Below are 22,432 nucleotides of genomic sequence, written 5' to 3'. Positions count from 1 at the left end.
TTGAAAGACATATTAGGCAAGATGGACATAACAGATATTTACAGACATTCCAACCAAAACCAGCAACATATACATTCTTTTCAAGTCCACATGGAACATTCTACAAGACAGATCATGTTAGGCTATAAAACAAGTCAATAAATTTAAGAAGACTGATATCATATCAAGCATCTTGTCCAACCACAACAGCATGAAACTAGAAATCAATCACAAAGGGCGCCTAGGTGGTTCAGTTGGCTAAGCATCTGACTTCGGCTCAGGTTATGATCTCACAGTTCGTGAGTTCAAACCCTGTGTTGGACTCTGTGCTGACAGCTCAGAACCTGGAGACTGCTTCACATTCTGTATGTGTCTCTTTCTGCCCCTCCCCAACTTGTGTTTTCTCTCTCTCTCTCTCTCAAAAATAAATACACATTAAAAACAATTTTTCTAGGGGAGCACCTGGGTGGCTCAGTTGGTTAAGCGACCAACATTGGCTCAGGTCATGACCTTGTGGTTTGAGAGTTCAAGCCCCGGGTCGGTTTCTTTGCTGACAGCTTAGAGCCTGCAGTCTGCTTTGGATTCTGTGTCTCCCTCTCTCTCTGCCCCTACCTGACTTGTGCTCTCTCTCTCTCAAAAATAAACAAACATTAAAAAAAAAATTTTTTTTTAAGCAATCACAAGAAGGAATCTGGAAAGAACACACATACATGGAGGCTAAACAACATGCTACTAAGCAATGAATGGGTCAACCAAGAAACCAAAGAAGAAATAAAAAAATACACAAAGACAAATGAAAATGAAAACACAGTGGTCCACAATCTTTGGGACACAGGAAAAGCAATTCTAAGGGAGAAGTTTACAGCAACACAGGTCTACATCAAGAAATAAGAAAAATCTCAAACAATTCAACCTTACAAAGAATTCAACCTTACACCTAAAATTAGGAGCTAGAAAAAAGAACAACCAAAGCCCTAAGCTAGCAGAAGGAAGGAAATAGTAAAGATTAAAACAGAAAAAAGAGAAAAGATTAAAGCAGAAATAGAGGATTAAAAAGTAAAAGATCAATGAAACCAGGAGCTGATTCCTTGAAAAGATAAACATTGATAAGCCTTTAGCCAGACTCATCAAGAAAAAAAGATAAAGGCTCAAATAAATATTTCAGAAATAAAGGAGAAATAACAACTTACACCACAGAAATACAAAGAAGCATGCCAATAAATTGGACAATCTAGGAGAAATTGATAAATTCTTAGAAACATATTATCTTCCAAAATCAGGAATAGAAAACCTGAACAGACCAATTACTAGTAAAGAAAGTGAATCAGTAATCAAAAGACTCCCAACAAACAACAGTACAAGACTACACACTTTCAAAAGGCAAGTTCTAGCAAACATGAAGAGCTAATACTTATTCGTCTCAAGCTATTCCAAAAAAACAGAAGAGAAAGAAAAACTTCTAAATTCATTCTACAAGGCCAGCATTATTACCCTGATACCAAAACCAGGCAAAGACACTGCAGAAAAAGACAACTACAGGCCATAATCTCTGACAAAAATGGATGCAAAAATCCTCAACAAAATATTAACAAACTGAATTCAACAAAACATTAAAAAAGCAATTCACCACAATCAAGTAAAGTTTAGGTATGGAAGGGTGGTTCAATATTCGCAAATCAATGTGACATCACATTAACAAAAGAAAGGATAAAAACCATATGATCATCTCAGAAAAAGCATTTGACAAAATACAACACCCATGCATGATACAAATTCTCAACAAAGCAGGTTTAGGTGGCACATATTTCAACATAATAAAAGCTTTATGTGGAAAACCCACAGCTAACATCATATTCAATGGTAAAAAACTGAGAGCCTGTCCTCAGATTAGGAACAAGACGAAGATATCCACCCTAGCACTTTTATTCAACATAGTACTGTAAGTCCTAGCTGCAGCAATCAGACAAGAAAATGATATAAAAGGCATCCACTGGTAAAGAAGAGTAACTCATTATTTGTAGATGACATGATACTATATATAGAAAACCCTAGACTCCACCAAAAAAACTATGAGAACTGATAAATTAACAGTAAAGTTGCAACACACAAAATCAATATACAGAAATCTGTTCCATTTCTACAAAGTAGCAGAAAGAGAAATTAAGAAAACAATCCCATTTACAACTTTACCAAAAAGAATAAAATACCTAGGAATAAACTTAACCAAGGAGGTGAAAGACCCATACTTTGAAAACTATAAAACACTGATGAGAAAGTGAAAGTGACAAACACAAATGGAAATCTATTCCATGCTCACAGGTTGGAAGAATTAATATCATTAAAATGTCCATACTGCCAAAAACAATCTACAGACTCAATGCAATCCTTATCAAAATACCAACAGCATTTTTCATAAAACCAGAACAAATAATACTAAAATTTGTATGGGACCACAAAAGACCCTGAATAGCCAAAGCAATCTTGAAAAATAACAACAAAGCTGGAGGTATCATAATCCCAGATTCCAAGATACATTACACAGCTGCAGTAATCAAAACAGTATATAGTACTAGCACAAAGACACACAGACCAATGAAACAGAACTGAGAGCCCCGAAATAAACCCATGCTTATATATTCAATTAACCTACAACAAAGGAGGCAAGAGTATACAATGGGGAAAAGACAAGTCTCTTCAATAAATGGTGCTAGGAAAACGGGACAGCTACATGCAAATGAATAAAACTGAACCACTTTCTTACCCCATACACAAAAATAACCTCAAAATGGATTAAAGACCTAAATGTGAGATGGACAAAACTCCTAAAAGAAATCACAGGCGGTAATCTCTTGGACATCAACCTTAGCAAACACATTTATGGATATGTCTCCCAGGTAAGGGAAACAAAAACAGAATTAAACTATTGGAACTGTACCAAAATGAAGAGCTTTCGTACAGCAAAGGAAACCATCAACAAAACAAAAGATAACCTACTGAATAAGAAAAGATACTGGCAAATGATATATCCAATAAGAGATTAATATCCAAAACATGTGAAGAAGTTCTACAACACCGCCCCCCCCCAAAAAAAAACCCCAAATAACCAGATTAAAAAACAGGCAGAGGACTTGAATAGACATTTTTCCAAAGAAGACATACAGATGGGCAACAGGCACATGAAAAGATGTTCAGCATTGCTAATCATCAGGGAAATGCAAGTTAAAACCACAATGAGATATCGCCTTACACCAATCAGAATGGCTAAAACCAGAAAGAATTAACAAATGTGGAGAGAAACGAACCCTCGTGGACTGTTGATGAGAATGTAAATTGATACAGCCACTGTGTACACCAGTGGTGGAAGTTCCTCAAAAATTAAAAATAGAAATACTATATGATCCAGCAATTCCACTACCCAAAGAAAACAACAGAACTGAAAAGATATATCCATCTGTGGGACTCCTGGCTGGCTCAGTCAGTAGATGCAGCTCTTGATTTCAGGGTTGTAAGTCTGAGCCCCACATTGCTGTAGAGATTAGTTAAAAATATAATCAGAAAGATGGGGCGCCTGGGTGGCTCAGTTGGTTAAGCGTCCGACTTCGGCTCAGGTCACGATCTCACGATTTGTGGGTTCAAGGCCCGCGTCAGGCTCTGTGCTGAGAGCTTGCTGAGAGCCTGGAGCCTGCTCCAGATTCTGTCTCCCTTTCTCTCTGCCCCTGCCCCGCTCACACTCTGTCTCTGTCTCTCTCAAAAATAAATAAACACTAAAAATAAATAAAATAAAATAAAATAAAATAAAATAAAATAATAAAATCAGAAAGAAATAAAGAGGGAGGGAGGGGAAGGAAGGAAGGGAGGGAGGGAGGGAGGGAGGGAAGAAGAAAAGACACACGCATCCCTATGTTTATCACAGTATTACTTACAACAGCCAAGACATGGATGCGACCCAAGTATCCATCAATAGATGAATGGGTAAAGAAAATGCAGTGTATATACTATAATGGAATACTACTCGGCTATAAAAAGAATGAGATCTTGCCATTTGAAACAACATGAATGAACCTAGAGGGTATAGTGCTAAGTGAAGTAAGTCAGAAAGAGAAAGACAAATATTTTATGATTCCACTTATATGTAGAATATAAAAAACAAAAACAAAAACAAAAAGGCAGATTCTGAAACACAGAGAACTGGTGGTTGCCAGAAGGGAGGTAGGTAGAGGGAATGAGAGAAACAGATAATGGGGATCAAGAGGTACTAACTTACAATTTTTTTAATTTTTAAAAAACGTTTTTATGTTTTGACTTATTTTTTAGAGAGAGAGAGAGAGAGAAAACACAAGAGAGCAAATGGAGGAGGGGCAGAGAGAGGGAGACACAGAATTTAAGGCAGGCCCCAGACTCTAAGCTATCAGCACAGAGCCCAACACAGGGCTCAAACTCACAGACCATACCACAAGATCGTGACCTGAGCCAAAGTCAGAGGCCCAAATGAATGTGCCACCCAGGCACCCCATAAGGTCCAAACTTAAAATTGTAAATCACAGAGATGGGAAGTGCGTCATAAAGAATATAGTCAACAACACTGAAGGAGCACCTGGGTGGCTAAGTTGGCTCAGGTCATGATTTCACCATTCAGAGAGCAAGCCCTCCATCAGGCTCAGCGTGGAGCATGGAGCCTGCTTGGGATTCTCTTTCCCTTTCCCTCTGCCCCTCCCCTGCTCATCCTTTCTTTCTCTCACTTTCAAAATAAATAAAATTTAAAAAGTTATAATAATATTGCAGTAATAATGTTGTATGGTAACAGATGGTGACTACACTTATCGTGGTGAGCAGTGAGAAATGTAAAGAACTGTTGAATCAATATGTTACATGCCTGAAATTAATACAGCATTGTATGTTAATTATACTTCAATATTTAAAAAAAAAAAAAAAAAGACCTCAAGGAAACTTTTGGGTGTGATGGATATGTTCATTTACTGGTTGCAGTGATGTTTCATAAGTACATACCTATATCAAAACTTACCAAACTCTACACCAGAATTGGCCTCTTGGCTAAAACATGGCTTGCTTAAGGCTATCCTCCCAGAAGTTTCTACTTGTCATTTCAATTACACTTAAGTAATAAAAGTCATGCCTTTCTCCTAATAAATTCTAAACTCTCTTTCACTAACCAACATAGATTCTTGGATTTCCTCTCATAACATGGTTCTTGTTCTCATGAAGCCATAAACATTTAGACAATAAGATTAAAAACAATTACCATCTCCAACTGATCACCACTTGAAAACCTCACAGATCAGCATTTATTACCCAACAATTACTACAAGAAACCCAAATCAGAATTCATAATCATGAATTCCCTAAGATCACAATTTTCATCAATAATATCACTCACAGCACCTCGCTAATAAACCAACCTTAAACACAAATCCTATTGCCAAAAGAAAATACTTCCATTTTTAAATCTTGCAACTTTATAAGCTAATTATGCTTCCGACTTATTTTATACCAACTATTCACTTAACTTCAAAATCATGCTTTGAAGCAAAAGATAAGTCAACAGGCAGTAAGTCTCCTCCTGCCAAAATTAAATCTTACTAAGATGGTCACTCTCAGAAGCAAATATCTATTTATATCAAGCTTCAGAATGTTCATTTTGTATGAATCTCTGCTTATGACCTTGCCACCTAATTTGTTTCAAAATTCCAATTTCGGCAACAGATTCCAATGGCAGGGAAGTTCCTAAGGACTGAAGAGCAATTTAAGGGTCTTTTTTATTTTGTTCAGTAAAACTAAAAAAACTCTTACAGGGGGAGGAAATAGTAAAGTAGTGTGTATAGAGTTTGAAAAATCCAACAGTATTGCAATCTCTGAAGGGATAAATAAACTGTGGTATATCCATACAATGGAGTAGTACTCAGAAATAAAAAAAGAACTACTGATATGTACAATGTGAATGGACCCAAAGGCATTATACTCAATGAAAAACCCCAAACCCAAAAGTTTACATACTCTCTGATTCCATTTATATAATATTCTCAAAATTATGATGATGGAGAACACATCAGGGGTTGCCAGATGCTAACGAGATAGCAAGAGGGAGGAGTTTGCTTGTGGTGATGCAACAGTTCTGTTTCCTAATTGTGGATACAGTTACATGAATCTATGTATTTGATAAAATATCACAGGATATATACTAGAAAAAAAAGTTTATCTAAAAACTGCTGCCTACAGTTAATAGTATTGTACCAATGTTCATTTCCTGGTTTGCTAATATACTACACTTATGTAAGATGTTATCATTAAAGAAAGCTGAGTGAAGAGTACCCAGGAACTCTACACAATTTTTGTAATTTCTTATAAATCTAAAACTGTTTCATAATAAAAAGTTTAATAAACATAACAAAAAGAAAACAGACAATGTAGAGAGAAAAAGAGCAAAACAATAATTAATAAACTCTGATTTGAAAAAAAATATTATAACCATAAAACAAGGACAGGGATATTGTTTTTAAAAAAATAGAGAATGAGCAGTCTTAGAAATTCAAAACACAACAGCAGAAGCTTTAAAGGATTACTAGAAGAACTGAAAGATAATATTGGGAATAAAAGACAAATAATAGAAAATAAAGAGAGAAAGCATGAGAAAATTAGAGAATTAATCAATGAGGTCAACATTCAAATAACATATGTTCAGAGAGAACAGAGAAAATGGAGGGAAATGATACATGAAAAATCTCCAGAAGTAACTGATATTACTAAGCACTGGAAGTAACTGATATTACTAAGCACTGTTGCTGGTATCCAAGAGAAACTAGTTGTAATAAATACACAAAAAGTAAAATATCTATAAAGTGAATGATATTCATTTCTGTGTGGCACCCTTATGTAGTACACACATATTACAACCTTATGTGAAAGCACTTTCCTAGTTTGAGCAATTATATTGCCTATATTTAAACACTTCCAGCAACTAACATCATAACCTGGTGCATCTTATTAATGTTTGTTGAACTTAGCTGAAGTTTCAGGGTACATAGAATATCTAAGTGTTTCCCTTCACTGGTTGCTTATTCTTTGCTGTGTGTGTGTGTGTGTGTACAGGGATACAAAGCTTTACAGCTTATAAGGTGTTTTAAACATTTAATCAAGCTTTTAACATATACCATTTCTTAAAAGTGAGGTTAGCATCCTTGTAAATTTTGCATTAGATGTTCCTATCCATTAGCCTGTCCTTAAAACAGCAGTATTTTAAAGCCTATTTTTATTTTGGGGAAAACTAAGTTTTTATTACTATAACAAGTATCATATTTTATGTTTTAGTTTTTTTAACTAAGCCTTTTAAATGATTTCATATTAATATGTTTTTAAGCACTTAATCTGTGTAAGCTGTTTATAGTTTTTAAGGTGTTAAGAGATTCAAAACCATGACTCATGGACCACTTGCAACCCATTACTTGATTTTGTAAATAAAGTTTTATTAAAACACAACTATGCCCATTCGCTTATACATTGTTATGACTGTTTTCACTCTATAATGGCAAAACTGAGTGGTTGTAATGGATACTGTGTAGTCCACAGAGTCAAAAATATTTACTATCCAACCCTCTACAGAAAATGTTTCCCATTTCTACATTAAGTGTCAGTAACCGTGATGATATAAGAAATGCTATCAAATTTCTAAGTCTATTTTCAACAAATTTAATGCAAATTTCTCTCATCTTCTGCCCCACCCCCTTTTGTCAATTAGCCTTTCTATAAGCTTTTTTTCTGCTCAGTATATTGTCAGTTTCCCAAGGAACAAAGGCTAATTACTGAAAAGGGAAGCTCTCAACTGAGGACTGAGCTATGGTCTCAAAGGTCATCTGTAAGTCTGTTGTTTAATCCATTTTTCCCATAGAAATATTTTAAATGTTACTTAAATCCCAGATTTCCCCACTAAAGACAACTTTAGCAAGAAATACAGCCCAAGAGTAGTTTTAATATGAGTCCTAAATCCTAACATCTTTCTCTTCCTAAAAAATCCCATTGTTAGATTGTCAACAAGTCTAGTAAGGCAGCTCCAGGGAACAACAAGCAGCAAGAAAGTTCAATAGAAAAAAGTACCCTTGTACACTGTTGGTGGGAACGTAAATTGGTGCAGCCATAGTGGAAAGGGTTCCACAAAAAAATGAAGGTATGAAGATTCCTCCAAAAATTAAAAACACAATTATTCTATGATCGATCCAACAAGGTGGAATCCAACAATTCCACTGCTGTGTATTTATCCAAAGAAAATGAAAACAGTAATTCACAAAGATATATGCACCCCAAGTTTACTGATTATTTACAATAGCCAAGATAGGGAATCAACCCAAGTGTTCACTGATGGATAAAGAAGATGTGGTATGTATCCACGGTGTATACATACATACATACATACATTCAAGGGACTGTTACTCAGCCATCAAAAAGAATGAAATCTTGCCATTTGTCACAATGTGGATGGAACTAAAGTGTATTATGCTAAGTGAAATAAGTCAGGAAATCAAATATATGATTTCACTCATATGTGAAATTTAAGAAACACAACAGATGAACATAGAGAAAGGGAAGGAAAAATAAGATGAAAACAGAGAGGGAGGCAAACCATAAGAGACTCTTAAATATGGAGAACAAACTTGGGGGTTACTAAAGGGGAGGTGAGTCAGGGGGTGCGTTAAATGGTTGATAGGCATTAAGGAGGGCAATTGTTGGCATGAGCACTGGGTGTTATATATAAGTGATGAATCACTGGGTTCTACTCAAACCAATACTACACTGTATGTTAACTAACTTGAATTTGAATGAATGAATGAATGAATGAATGAATAAATAAAGGGCTTTTGCTGTTGACACCAGTTAACTGTAAATTACATAATCTAACTTATGTTAGATCAAGTGGACAATGCAAGAAAGGATGCAAAGGTAGAATCAAGTGACCAATTCAGAGGCTATTGCAAATAATCCAGGTGAGAGCTAAAAGCAACGAGGACCAGAGTTGTAGCAGCAAACATGGCAGAGTGGACTAGCCTAGATATTTTGAAGAATAAGACTCTGAAATTTCAGTGGTGCCTAGGTGGCTCAGTCGGTTAAGTGTCCAACTTCGGCTAGGGTCATGATCTCACAGTTCGTGGGATCGAGCCCTGAACTGGGCTATGCACTGACACTTTGGATCCTCGGTTTCCCCCGCCCCCATCTTTGCCCCTCCCCTGCTCACGCTCTCTCTCTCTCTCTCTCTCTCTCAAAAATAACATTTAAAAAAAGACTTTGAAATTTCAGAAATCAAATGTAGGATATGAGACAGAGGAGTCAAGGAGGACTTTATGATTTTGGTCTGAGCAGCTGAAAGAATGGAAGTTCCATTTCCTGCATGAGAATGACAGTGGGAAGCTTAGGTTTGAAAAGGATACATATATCATAGACATGTTAAAGAATGAGATGTTTATTCAACATCCAATGCAGACATCAAATAAGGAGTTAGACACATAAGTCTAAAGTTCCGGGGAAAGGTCCGGGTTAGAGATAAAAATTTAAGAATTGGAATCTCCAAATACTTGACATTCTCAAGCAGCTCCCTACCATAGAAAATTATAAAGTAGCTTTAAAATATAGCTAACCACTATTAAAAACTGCACAGATCTAAATTAATGGTCAGATATATTTTGTATCTATTAATTAGTCATTCATTCAACAAATATATACTGAGTACTTTATGCCAGTTGCTATTCATGACTGCGAGTAATATTATAATGCATACATAATCACATACTGTTAAAGGTGCTTCAAAAATTACTATTTTTAAAAACCTTTTGGAGCACCCATCCTACTTATTACTAAAGGGGGGAATAAAACAGTGGGAAAAAAGGTATGAAATACAAATACAAGATTTCATTTTAGAAATATATATCAAATTGTGAATATTTTAACTAATTAGTTTCACAAAACACCTTTCTAGAGAGAAATTATAGCAACTCCACAATCACTCATATTTCCAAATGTCCTTTTGAAAACAGACTTATTCCATTAAATTCCCTTCTCTATGCCTCATGCTAAAATTTTAAGCAGTAAAAGAATTAAAATTAACAATCTAGGCAGCTCTTTCTGCCCATGAGTCCTGTCTCCATGCTTCAATAAAACCACCTTAAAAAAATAAATAAAAATTAAATTAAATTAAAAATCTAAACTACCCTGCTAAACTAAACTAGATTGATAAAATTAAAGAATGAGAGAATTTACATCAGAGGCCTTTTGACACCGGGCATTCAATATGCCTAAGTATTATCATGAGAAATAACTATAGAAACACAGAATCTAAGTTCAGGAAAACCCTTTTAGAAATGTAATCTAAACACCTATCTCGTTTCTGAATCTCATCTACCAAGTTCTCATGAATTGGCTGACCTATTGCTGTAAATGACAGGGAAGGGTAACTTGTTTTTTTTTAAACAGTTTTGTTCCACCTTTGGAAAGCTCTGACTTAGACGGTTTTTCTTAACATTAAAGCTTAATTAAACCTTGTCATCCAACCCTAGTTCAGGGCTTTGGGCCAGTTAATTCTTTGTTGTGGGGGAACTGTCCTGTGCCTTGTAGGATGTTTAGTAGCACCCCTGGCCTCCACCCACTAGGTATGAGTAGCACTCCCTCTTCCCAGTTGTTAACAACCAAAAATGTCTTTCAGACATTGCCACAGCCAAATGAGGGGCAAAATCATGCCTCTAGTTGAAAACCACTGTCCTAGCCCTATCTACTAGGACCAAATAACAATAACAACAACACTAAGATCTAAGCAGTTAATACATGCCAGGCACAATTCTGAGCACCTTACATATATTTTCATTTAATCCTCAAAACCATCCCCAGTTGAGAAAATGGAAGCTTTATTTTTGAGAGACAGAGAGAGACCGAGCATGACTGGGGGAGAGGCAGAGAGAGAGGAAGACACAGAATCCCAAGCAGGCTCCAGGCTCCGAGCTGTCAGCACAGAGCCCAACACGGGGCTCGAACCCACAAACAGTGAGATCATGACCTGAGCCGCAGTCAGATGCCCAACCAACTGAGGCACCCAGGCTCCCCAAGAAAATGGAAGCTTTAGAAGCTAAGGAATTCACCTAAAATTAGGTGCAAATAGCAAATTAAGTGGCAGGTCTGAGATGGGAACGAAGCAGTTCAATTTTAGAGCTCATGCCTTCAATCTCAAACAAGTCTGACTCAAACCAAGTCTAATGTCATTTCCAAAGGGCAAATCTTCACATATCTGAAGATGCCTCTTATAACGAGATTCCTTAATATCAATCAGGGTTGCCCCCAAGACCTCTAATCAGTTCCTTAAACTTACAAGGTTTCTAACTTCTTCACATCCTTCCTCTGAATATACATAGAACTGAAGACAATAGTTTGGTGTACAGCAGAGTGGCTCTAGCCTTCTTTTCCATTAATTATGATGGTTTTTTAGTGGGGAGGGTGGGGGAGAAAATGGGATGATGGCAGTTATACTGTACTTTTGTATCAAGTTTACTGCCAAAAACCACCCCCAGGTCTTTTCCATGTGCAGTGTTTTAAAGCCATGCTAACTTAATGTATGTTAGTGTTTTTCAGGTCTTACGTAGATTTCCAAAAAGAAAATTCATTTTAATTTAGTCCAACAATACCAACTCAGAGATCATACTGGATCATTTAATTGATCATGCACTGTCCTTCTTTGTTCATGGTCACCTATAAATTTGTTAATTTGCCTTTTCCAGATGCGCAACGAGACAAAGCAAAGAACAAAGCCACCTTCCAAGATCAGTAATCTTGGGTAGGGTCATTCAAAATTGAAATCATGTTAACATAATCAACTTGTAGCTAACTCATTTTTCCTTCACCATACACCCAAGGATATAAAAAAAGACTTTACCAAAAACGAAGCTTAAGTCCAAATACATTATATTGCTACTAGTCAAACAACTGCATCAGAAAAAAAATCAAAGTTGCTCTGACCATCTATTTTTAGCAAACCCATTCTGGATCATTTTTAACCTATTTTTCTTCAAGTTAGTCATAAAACTACCCTTTCATTTTTTGTTCTAAAATCTTCTACTTCTCAAAATCAGACCTAGATTCCCCTATCTTTTAGTACTTCTTGTATTCTAAAACCTTTAGAACCCACAAATACCAATAAGCTTAAAATTTTATAGGCATTTCCTTTTGTAAAGGTTAAGATGTTTCAACTAGCTGAGAAGGTAATCCATTTAACTAGATGCATTCTTTATCTCTATCCCCATGTTGTCTTTTATGTCCTTCATAGCAATGTTTGCTTTATTATGTATTATTGGTGGTAGTGGTGGTTTGTTCTTCCTCTTTAAAAGAGAAGCTTCCTAAGAGCTAAGGGATTTTTTCTCTTCCTTCATTGCTAGGCATTATTATTACACTTTCCTTGATTACTTTTTAAATGTATTATAAGAAACCCTTTGGTTGGTCTTAGCATTTTTTAAACATCTCAGCTCATTTGAGCTCCTGCTTTCCTAATTTTCATAAAGATTTATTTTTTATAAACTTTATTATGGCAATCTTAGCTATTTGCTCTGTTTTAAAAGTAGTGCATATCTTTAAAGAGTTTATTGTGTAATCACACTAAGGATCTTTTTCCGTCCAAAAAATATCAAAATTACATTTTTACTTAACTCCCTAAGACATTATTCCTTTTTAAGAGAAATTTATCCTATAGAATCATGATGATCTTTTCTCTAATCAAAAGTTGGGAAAACTCAAATTGGCAAGTTAAAAAATATATACACACAAAACACTATGCAGTTCTTAAGAATTATGCTATAAAAGACTATTTCGTGACAAAGGGGATGTTCATGATTGTTTAAAAAAAGGGTTATATAACAGTATATACAGTAGTAATAATTCAAAACCACTTTTAAAGATATGTGTGATTTTATATTTTTATATACACAAAAAAAGGTTAGATGCAAAAATATTTAAAGTATATTTCTTTTGATCACAGCATAACATTTTTGTTTTCTTCTATGTGCTTTCTATATTTATAAATTCATGTAATGAATATGTATCACTTTTACAATAACACAGGCATTATTATTTTAAAAGAACCAACAAAACCAAAGAAAATATTCTATAAAGTATTAGACAAAAAGGTCTAGCTTGAGATTTCTGCTTTTATAACTCTATTTCTAAAACAAGCTTAGAAAAACATTTCTGGTCACCAAACCACAAAAAAAGCCAACACAAGATACCAGTTAGCCTAAATATATAAATAAGTCATGACAACCATTAAGATGACCATTCAAACTTTTAAAAATTAAATAGGGGGAAATCACAAGGATTTCCCATCATTTCAAGGAAAGTCTGTTATGAACCATTTAAAATCATTAAAAACAAAAAAAATGTTAAAATGTATATTCTCCCCCCCACCCCAACCCCCACAAAATGAAGGGTCAGTAGGCTAGGGATAATGAAGACAAAAGAAAAAAAATTAGTCAAATTGTTTAATACTGAGCTAAAATTTCCAAATATAAATAAAGTAAGCAATGTCACCTGTTAAGATTGAAAATCTCATAACAAGAACAATTATCTTTACTTATAAATTCTGTGTGGTTGAAAATAAATTTGCAATAATCCAAAAACTTATCTGATTTACTCTCTATTTCAATGGCAGCATCTTATTCAGAGTCTACGTTCTAAAAGACTAGAAAAAAAGTCATTTTAACCAATTAAAAGTCATCATTCAAATGTATTCAGTTTTGTAAAATACTACTACATGTAAGTGGTTCAACTAATGATTAATTCATCCAAAAGTAAAAATGCATTTACCCCCTTCTTTAGGAAATTATTTCAATGATTTTATTTGTATATCTTGAATTTAATTTTCAAACATATTAAAAATATTATTTTAAATTAGCCTTTCCTTAAATTTTTTATGATATTCATAAAAAACAATACCAAACATAATGCATTCTCAAGTTACATGAAGATTCTACTAACACTTTAAACGAAATAAAAAACAAAGCATCAAACCCATGAAAACAGTAAAAACACACTCAATTTATTTTAAATAACTTGCCATTAAGCTGACAAGACATATGATCTTTTCATCCAGAAAAGTAAATGATCATAATGAAATAAAGGCCAAACATCTTTCTCAATCTCTCTCATAGTCATAGATGTATAGAATTATAACCCAGTGATATCATGTAATAAATGAATACACACCTTACTTTAGTATATGCCAAGGTAGACACACAAAAACAAGAAAAAAATTCTGAAATCAGAGTATAAAGGGACTCTGCTTTTTCAAACAATGCAGCACTGAAAGCCAGGTCAGCATCCTTGGGCATTACTAGGAAACTTTAGCACATCTGATATTTCCATCATCTTCAAGATTCTTCTGAACATCAGAAAATATGCAGTCTCCCCCTACCTCACCTGTCCACAGACTTCCTCTAGCTTTCCTCCCTCTACTATGTAATAATGCTATTGCGGTTATTTAGGCTGCAAATGTTCAGAGATACAACCCCCTCTACATATTAATTCAGTTCATTTTCTCACAGACACTGACTCAGCCGTGGGTTGTGCAGCACTGACGTTTCTAACCAAACAGCATCGTGTGAGCTGTGATCATCCCATTTCTCCATCTCTGTGCAGTGATTGGATATTGTAATTGATAGACAGGCTGAAGAAAACTCAGGAGATGAGGGCTTAGTGATATGTAGCTATGTTGCCAAATGCCATCTGTAATGCTAATTCTAGCTCTGCCAGCTTGCCAGGTTTTAGAAAACTAGGATGCAGCTAACTTTCTTCTTTTCCTTTCAATATCTTATTGTGTACTCATTCTGGACAGTAAAGCTTTTCTTTAAAAAACAAAGGAAAAATATTCTGTGTACTTTAAGAATCCACTCAAGAACTATTCTTTAAAGTAACCAAACTTTTCTATTTCTAAACTGAGACTACAAAGTGGCTTAAAAAGGAAACTGTAAAGCTCAATCTTCACGCAGTCTCAGAGGAAATGAGCATGCGTACTTGTATGTGGGAATGAAACCTTGCAGCAAAGTCTGATATTGAATGTATGATACGTTTATCTTTAGTAACCTGAGCAGACTGCAGCTCTGAGTTTTAAATAGTTGTATTTAACCCAATTCAAATATTCAAGAGCTTTTAATAAGCATATTGTCAATCTAGCCATTTTAATGCTAGTTGTACAGAAAAGGTGTTCTTTTTCCTTTTTAAATACAAAAACTATTGTAATTTATAAAGAAAGCTGCTGCAATTCAGGCCAAATACACTTCAGCTGAAATGGATCTTTCAGCAAGCTACAAGGGCCTCTACACAAATATTAACTACACAACTACTCAAAAAGAAACAAAGTTCAGTAATTTATTAACCCATTTATTTGTATGCACTTGCTTAAGCCAGAGGGAAGAGACACCCTGAAGTACATCCATGTTGAGATTAGCTTCCTTGTCTTGTCTTTTATATCACAATGCTATACATACCAAATCTACATTCAAAAGAAAATTCAGAGAAGAAAGTACCTTAAAGTTTATTAGATGGAAATGAAACCACAAGGCAATGCCCACTAAACCCTCAAACCTCACTGGTAAGCATACCTATATAGTCACTATTGTTATTACTTTTAGAATTCAAGAAATTTATTTTTACACTTGCCAGTAAAGGTGGGGGAGAAAAAAAGACTGAAAAATGCATGCAATTCCAAAATGGGAATAGAACAAAATATAAGTTTAAACAAGACAACTTTTTAAATTATGTGTAAAAACTGAATCACTAAGAGATAAGGAATGCTCATTTCTTTGCTGCTAAAGACTGAAGGTTTGTGCCCCCCCCCCCCAATTCACGTATTGAAATGTATTCCCCCAATGTGATAGTATTTGGAGGTAAGGAGGTAATTAGGTTGAGGACAAAGCCCTCATGAATTGGATTCGTACTTTATAAAAAAGACCCCAGAGGATTCCTAGCCCCTTCTACCATGTGAGGACACAGCAAAGAGAGAGTTGTCTGAACCAGGAAGGGAGCCCTTATTAGATATCAAATGTGCCAGCACCCTAATCTTGGACTTCCTAGCCTCCAGAACCATAATGAAATAAATTTGTTGTTTACAAGTCACTTGATCTACAGTATTCTCTTATAGCAGCATGAACAGACTAAGACATTTACTTTTTATAAATTTAAATCCCCAACTCAGTTTCAGGTGGCAACATGACCATCTATATTTCTTAGCCTCTATGATCCAGAGATGACCATATGACATAGTTCTAGCCAACGATTTATAAGTAGATGCCTGCCTGCTAGAAATTTCTGAAAATTTTAATTTCCTAATACAAATGAAACCCCTTTCCCATTGCCCCCTTCTCCCTTCTCCCTCATTCTTGTCTGGAAGGTGGACATGATGGCTGGAGCCATCTTGCAATCATGAGAAAAAACAAAGAATATCAGAGATTTTTGATCCTAATATACTTAAGCCACTAAATCCACATCAAGTATTGCCTACTTGTGAACTTACATAAAAGAAAAACAAACCTCTAACTTTAACCAGTGTTTAGTCTGGCTTTCTTTCACTTAAATATCCCTAAATAAAATACAAAAGATTAAAAAAAAAAAAAAAAAAAAAAAAAAGGATGAGAGTAGGTAGAAGCATAAATGAAACCCAACTGGTCATGAGTTGATACAACCTGAAGTTGAGAGATATGTACAGAGGAGTTTATTACACCCGTTTTCTCTACTTTGCATATATTTAAAATGTACCATAATAAGTTATCAACATTTTTAAAAATAAAAAGAATGAGAAACTTGGTTATAAATTTTAACTTTGCCATTTAGAATTTGGATGGTCTTGGGCAAGTTTATTAACATCATTTTTTTTTTCATCTGTCAAATGGGGACGGTAATACTTACTATTCATAGAGCTCCACCTTCCAATCTAGTCACAGTTACCTACAGAAAGTCCCTGGCAGGAATGTCCTCCATCTACCTAATCATCCAAAGATTAGTTCAAGTGTCATTTTTACCCACTCAAGTTGATACTGAATCCTTCTCTGAACTCTTATTTTACTACAACTCACTACCACAGTTCGGTGCCCTGTTGTCCTCTAATTGCTCCACGTGTGGATATTAAAGCATTCCATGCTGGTACCCTGACAAAGTTTTTTTTTTTAAGTTCATTTTATTTATTTTGAGAGAGAGTGCATGCACACACATGCATGTGGAGGGGCAGAGAGAGGGAGAAAGAGAATCCCAAACAGGCTCTGTGCTATCAGCACAGAGCCCAACACGGGGCTTGATCTCACAAACCACGAACTCAGGACCTGAGCAGAAATCAAGAGTCAGTTGCTTAACCAACTGAGCCACCCAGGCAACCTGAACCCTGACAAACTTCTGAATCTCTCCTGCAATGACTACAAGTTCTTAACATCTAATATTTGCTGATTGTTAGTTTTTAAAATCTCCCAATTAATTTAATATCGATTCCAAAAAAATGCCATTTTTAAAAAGTCAAATTGTATACATTTTTAAAGTATCCTAAGTCATATATTCCTAAGTGTATAAGATCAAGAGGTCTCTAAAAGTAAGCTATTTTTCCTTGGGCAGAATTTCCATAAATGTGGTTAAAATAAGCCCAAAGGAGTTCACGGTCTTTTCATTTAAAACAAATAATGTATTGGTATTTTTTTTCTATTTCTCTTTAATAGTTTTCACTGAAACAACCAATATTGATGCAGTCTATGTGAAAAAAAGCATCAAAAAGTTACTGATGCTATAGCTATCAAGAAGAGCTATGATATTTATCACTGAGATACAGGAATGGAAAAAAATACTGTTAGTTTTTATAAATTTTCCTCATTGTATGCATGCACCTTTTATAAAATAAACAATAGCTTATTTTTACCTATATATGAAGTCACCATTTCACATATAATGTAGTACTGTACGTTAGTAAAAAAATATTAAGAACTAGAAAGGAAAACATAGAATTCACCTGGAAAATGTATACAACATAGCAGATATAAATAGCCCACACTTAATGAGATAAAACTAATTTCTCTTTAATCTCAAAGACAAAATAATTATCCATATAAGCAGGATAAAGAAAAAGTACTAGAGCACCGGTTGAAGCACACACACATACACACACACACCCAAAAAAACAAAGCAAAAAACACTCATACCATTGCTGTGCCCTTATAAATTAATAAGTCAACTTAACTTTTTCACTCAAGACCTCACCACATTAAAAGTCCACAATAAAGACAGACATCTTGTCAGGAGATTTTTTTAAAAAGTACTGATTTCTCATATTTTCTAGCTACAGCATATGGTTTGAAAGTACCTGGATTATTTCTTTAAAATTACAAAAAGGATTTCAAAAAAAAAAAATTTCAAACAGGATTTCAATATCATGGCATTGTCACGAAAACTACTAACAGTTATCAGATTAGAATTTTACATTCAAGTAAGTTAAATGCCTGTTAATATTCCCTAAGTAAATATTCACAAAGCACAATACTCTATAGGAAAACATGCTTACATACCTGCAACATGTGAGGTTTATGAGCTGCCAATTAACACAGTAAATTATCAGATAATGAAGTGTTCTAAATGAAGTATTCCTCATTAAGCTGCACAGCACAAAATGAAAGCCTTACATATAATATATAAATGGGCCGAAATTTTTGAAATGAATTTCATTCAATGCATCAAACTTTAAATGAACCTGTAGAGTCATTGCAGAAAGACTGATTTTCCCATTAGTATCGAGATGACAGCAAAATATGACATAGCCTGTAAATTATTATATATAATCTACACAGATAATATACTTAGAACACAAAATAAATTTCAACTAGAGAGTTTTAAATACAAAGAACTAACCTGTCTTGCCAGGGTTCACAGTTAAATTAATTATAGCATTTATCCACAGGATCACTAAGGAGATTTTAACATTACTTAGAAACAAAAATTCAAATAAATACAAATATAAGAAGATTATAAATACAAATAAAAGAAAATTAAAAGGAAAGAAATGCTTCTGTATAAGTTTTTTAAGGAGGAATGCAAACATAATTCTTTGTAAACCAGCCCCCAACCCCTGCAGGACTTGCCACAACCAAATGCAGTTTGGTTCTTTATAAAGGTGAATTTTATCAGAACTTTGATATGTGAAATACATATTTTCTACCTACCTTGAATGTTTATAAAGTTTACGAGGTCTACTATGCAATTTCCGATCCCAATTCTCTGGGTCACTGGAGTTACTGTCATAAGGATGAGGCCGTCCTGCCATCCCACTTCAAGCTTCCTCACACTACTGCTCTGAAAGCATATGTAGCACCCATAACCTACGTGAAAGAGTAGTGTTGACCTTTAAATCTGGTCCACGCAGAATAAAATAGTCAACAATTTTACATGCTTTCTGACACTACTGTGACAGATTTTTAAAGTGAGAACAGGATTATAAAATATCAGACATACAAACTGCCACAAATGGGATTAAAACAAACACCATAAGTCTTTTTAGGTACTTTTCATCTGATTCGTCTATTAAATCTGCTTACCCCTATGCAACAGTTTAACAGTGTGTTATTTATACTTAGCAAATACACTTAACTGCCCTCTGGGTACCTCAAGTTTCCAAACATTAATATAGAACCAAAAAAAGGAAAGCAATTCCACAAAATGATTCTTTTGGACAGAATTTCACCTGGAATACATTTCTTAATTACTAAAAGTTTTAAGATGCTTAACAAAGCATCTAGTAAAACCAAATAACAAAGCTGTTATTTCTTTAAGAGCCCCTGTAGAAATTTAGTGTGAGCTCTAAAATAAAAGTATGTTAACACCGTGATGCTTCCTTACATTGTAATTACCACAAAAATACAGTATTGATGTGATTCATACATTTCATGCCTTTTCACATGCGAGACTTGTGACTGTTTTTTCTACTAAAGTCATTAAATTATAAGAAAATTAACAATAGCTTTACAGAACACCTGAGCTAAGTACTTTAAAGTATATTCACTATCCAAATTAACCTTTACCTTACAAGGTGGGCATTATTATCATAAACGGAATAGAAAATGGTCTCAGTAGTTTAGTAACTTTGCCAAAGGTCACAATGTCGGTAAATGGCAGGATTATAAAGAATAATGAGAATTGATTATATGGAATGAAGTCTTGATCTTGATAAATGTTCAAGCAGGAGTATTTTGTTTGGATATAATCAAATTTGACTTTCAGAGTCTCCAAACATCAAAAACAAACAAACAAACAAACAAACAAACCACACACACACACAACTAAATGAGGTTAGACAATCCAGAACAAAGTTAAAGAATTTGGACCAGAACAGAGGTTTCCTGACACCCACTCCTACATGCTTCCTATGCACTTTTCCAAGATGGATTTGATAGAGGGAAGTGAGGGGAGTTGTACATAAACATCAAAAGGAATCCAGATTTGGAAAAATACTATACCTTACTTTTATAAAAAATTCCAATACAATAGGGGTGGCTTGGTTGGCTCAGTCGGTTAAGCGTCCGACTTCAGCTCAGGTCATGATCTCACAGTTCGTGAGTTCAAGCCCCGCATCAGGCTCTGTGCTGACAGCTCAGAGCCTGGAGCCTGCTTCACATTCTGTGTGTGTGTCTCTCTCTCTGTCCACCCGTCCCTCCCTCCCTCTCTCTCAAAAATAAAGATTAAAAAAGAAAAAATTTTTTAAAAATTCCAGTACAATCTCATAAAAAATGCCGAAGGTAAATTCATTCAAATTTTGAATCTACCTCAGAGCTCATAAAAAAGAATTACTTCCATAAAAAATAAAAGGTTAAAAAATATAGATTTCCACTTTAGAGAAACTGTTTTTGGTATTTGATAATTTTTTCTTCATAGTTAATACTTTCTTTTCAAAAACAATTGAAATCTTACAATAAGTGGACACTTTAATAAATAGGTAAACAAGTAGGTAGATCAAGGAGTGAAATTAAAATAACAGAAAAGGAGGGCACCTGGCTGGCTCAGTCAGAACTCTTGATCTCAGGGTTGTGAGTTCAAGCCCCACACTGGGTGTAGAGATTACTTAAATAAACTTAAAAAAATAATAGAAAACGCAAAGTCAGAGAATTGTACAATGGCTAATTCAAATTGCTAAGTAAATGCCACACAGTTTATATGCTGAATGCTCCTGGAAAAGGAAACCTGTTTCTTTAAGGATCAGTGAATAATTAAAAATCAATCAGATATCAGAGGAACATAAAAACTATAAAATTATTTTGAAAAAAAAATTTCAATCTCACTTCAGTTTTTAATTATAAAAATGTATTTACTAAAAAAGAAACTCTTTAAACTTCAATTTGATATTGTATCTACTTATCTGTACAGGAGAGATGAGGCAGAAGAGAAGGGTAAGAAAGAACAAATCAGACAAAGGAAAAAGTCAGAAAAAGGTGGTAACGAGTATCGAGAAAAATAAAAAGGAAAAATAAAGATGTAGAGAGGCTTAGTAGGTTGTGTAGAATGAGATTTAGAATTTTTTCCTTACTTTAGAGGTCTTCCAATAAACTATTTCAGGCATTAACATTTCTTTACAAGAGCGTTTTATCTCCTCCTGACGTTTAACTATAAGACACACCCCTCTGGATACCCAAAGATGTCCACTGGGAGAAGAATGATAGAGAAAGTGACTAAAAAACAGAACCTCAAAGAATACATAAGGCAAATTCAGATCTACATTTTCCAACATTTTACAGTGGGTAGCATGTAGGTAGCAGATGGGAAATACCAGTAGGTCTCACTAATCAATCTATGAAAATTAATAAGCATGTATTTTACAGCCAGACACAAGAAAGTAAAGAATTTCAGATGAAAGTTATCAAAAAGGTCAACTGAAAAATCATATTTACATTTGTCAATAAACCTTAGGTATCACCATGTGAAAGATTTCTTCCCAATCCTTACTCCCAATAGTCAAGACTACGAACAGGCAAAAAACAAGGGAAATTCAAACTGCGATATCTGGAAAAAATATGCCTGTGTTTGCCTACATGTGCTGGCATACTTTCAAATGTTATCAATAAGCTATAAACAAGACTACAAATAGATAAAAGGTAAATGACACACATATACTAGTTTGAAATGTGTAATAATCTCTTCTATTTTAATCAATCTCTGCATCATAGTGACATATTTTATTTTATTTCATTTCATTCATTCATTCATTCAAGGACTTACTGAACACCAAATATGATACGCCAAGCTATTTATAAGATGCTAAATCAAGTTGGGCATTGTTCCTGTGCTCCAAATCTCACCCTAGTAAAGGAAAAAAGCCTCAGTTGATGGCTCCACATACCACTTACTCCTGTGTCTCTTTCCTACCTGCATAGTTCTTACACCATTACCCCAATTCTTCATCTCCATTAAA

The 22,432-nt window shown here is 34.6% G+C and overlaps 1 protein-coding gene across 5 annotated transcripts in view; it reads right to left on the bottom strand.

The window, feature by feature from the left end:
- Positions 1-22,432, bottom strand: part of BTBD10 (BTB domain containing 10) — an 85,091-nt gene that overhangs the window by 39,824 nt on the left and 22,835 nt on the right. For 2 of the 5 annotated variants that reach the window (XM_086677940.1, XM_086677937.1), the window contains exon 2: positions 19,197-19,352. The exons of 2 other annotated variants lie outside the window; for them this stretch is intronic. In XM_086677940.1, coding sequence (XP_086534066.1) covers positions 19,197-19,297 — 101 coding nt within the window. In that variant the 5' untranslated portion in view covers positions 19,298-19,352. Of the gene's footprint in view, positions 1-14,214; positions 15,181-19,196; positions 19,353-22,432 lie in introns of those variants that run through there. One more of the 5 variants, XM_025928080.2, reaches the window with a different exon arrangement.

This window comes from Puma concolor, chromosome D1 (assembly GCF_028749965.1).
Source record: "Puma concolor isolate L17-30 chromosome D1, mPumCon1.1.hap2, whole genome shotgun sequence".
NCBI classification, from domain to species: domain Eukaryota; kingdom Metazoa; phylum Chordata; class Mammalia; order Carnivora; family Felidae; genus Puma; species Puma concolor.
This window is presented reverse-complemented; position numbering and strand designations above follow the sequence as displayed.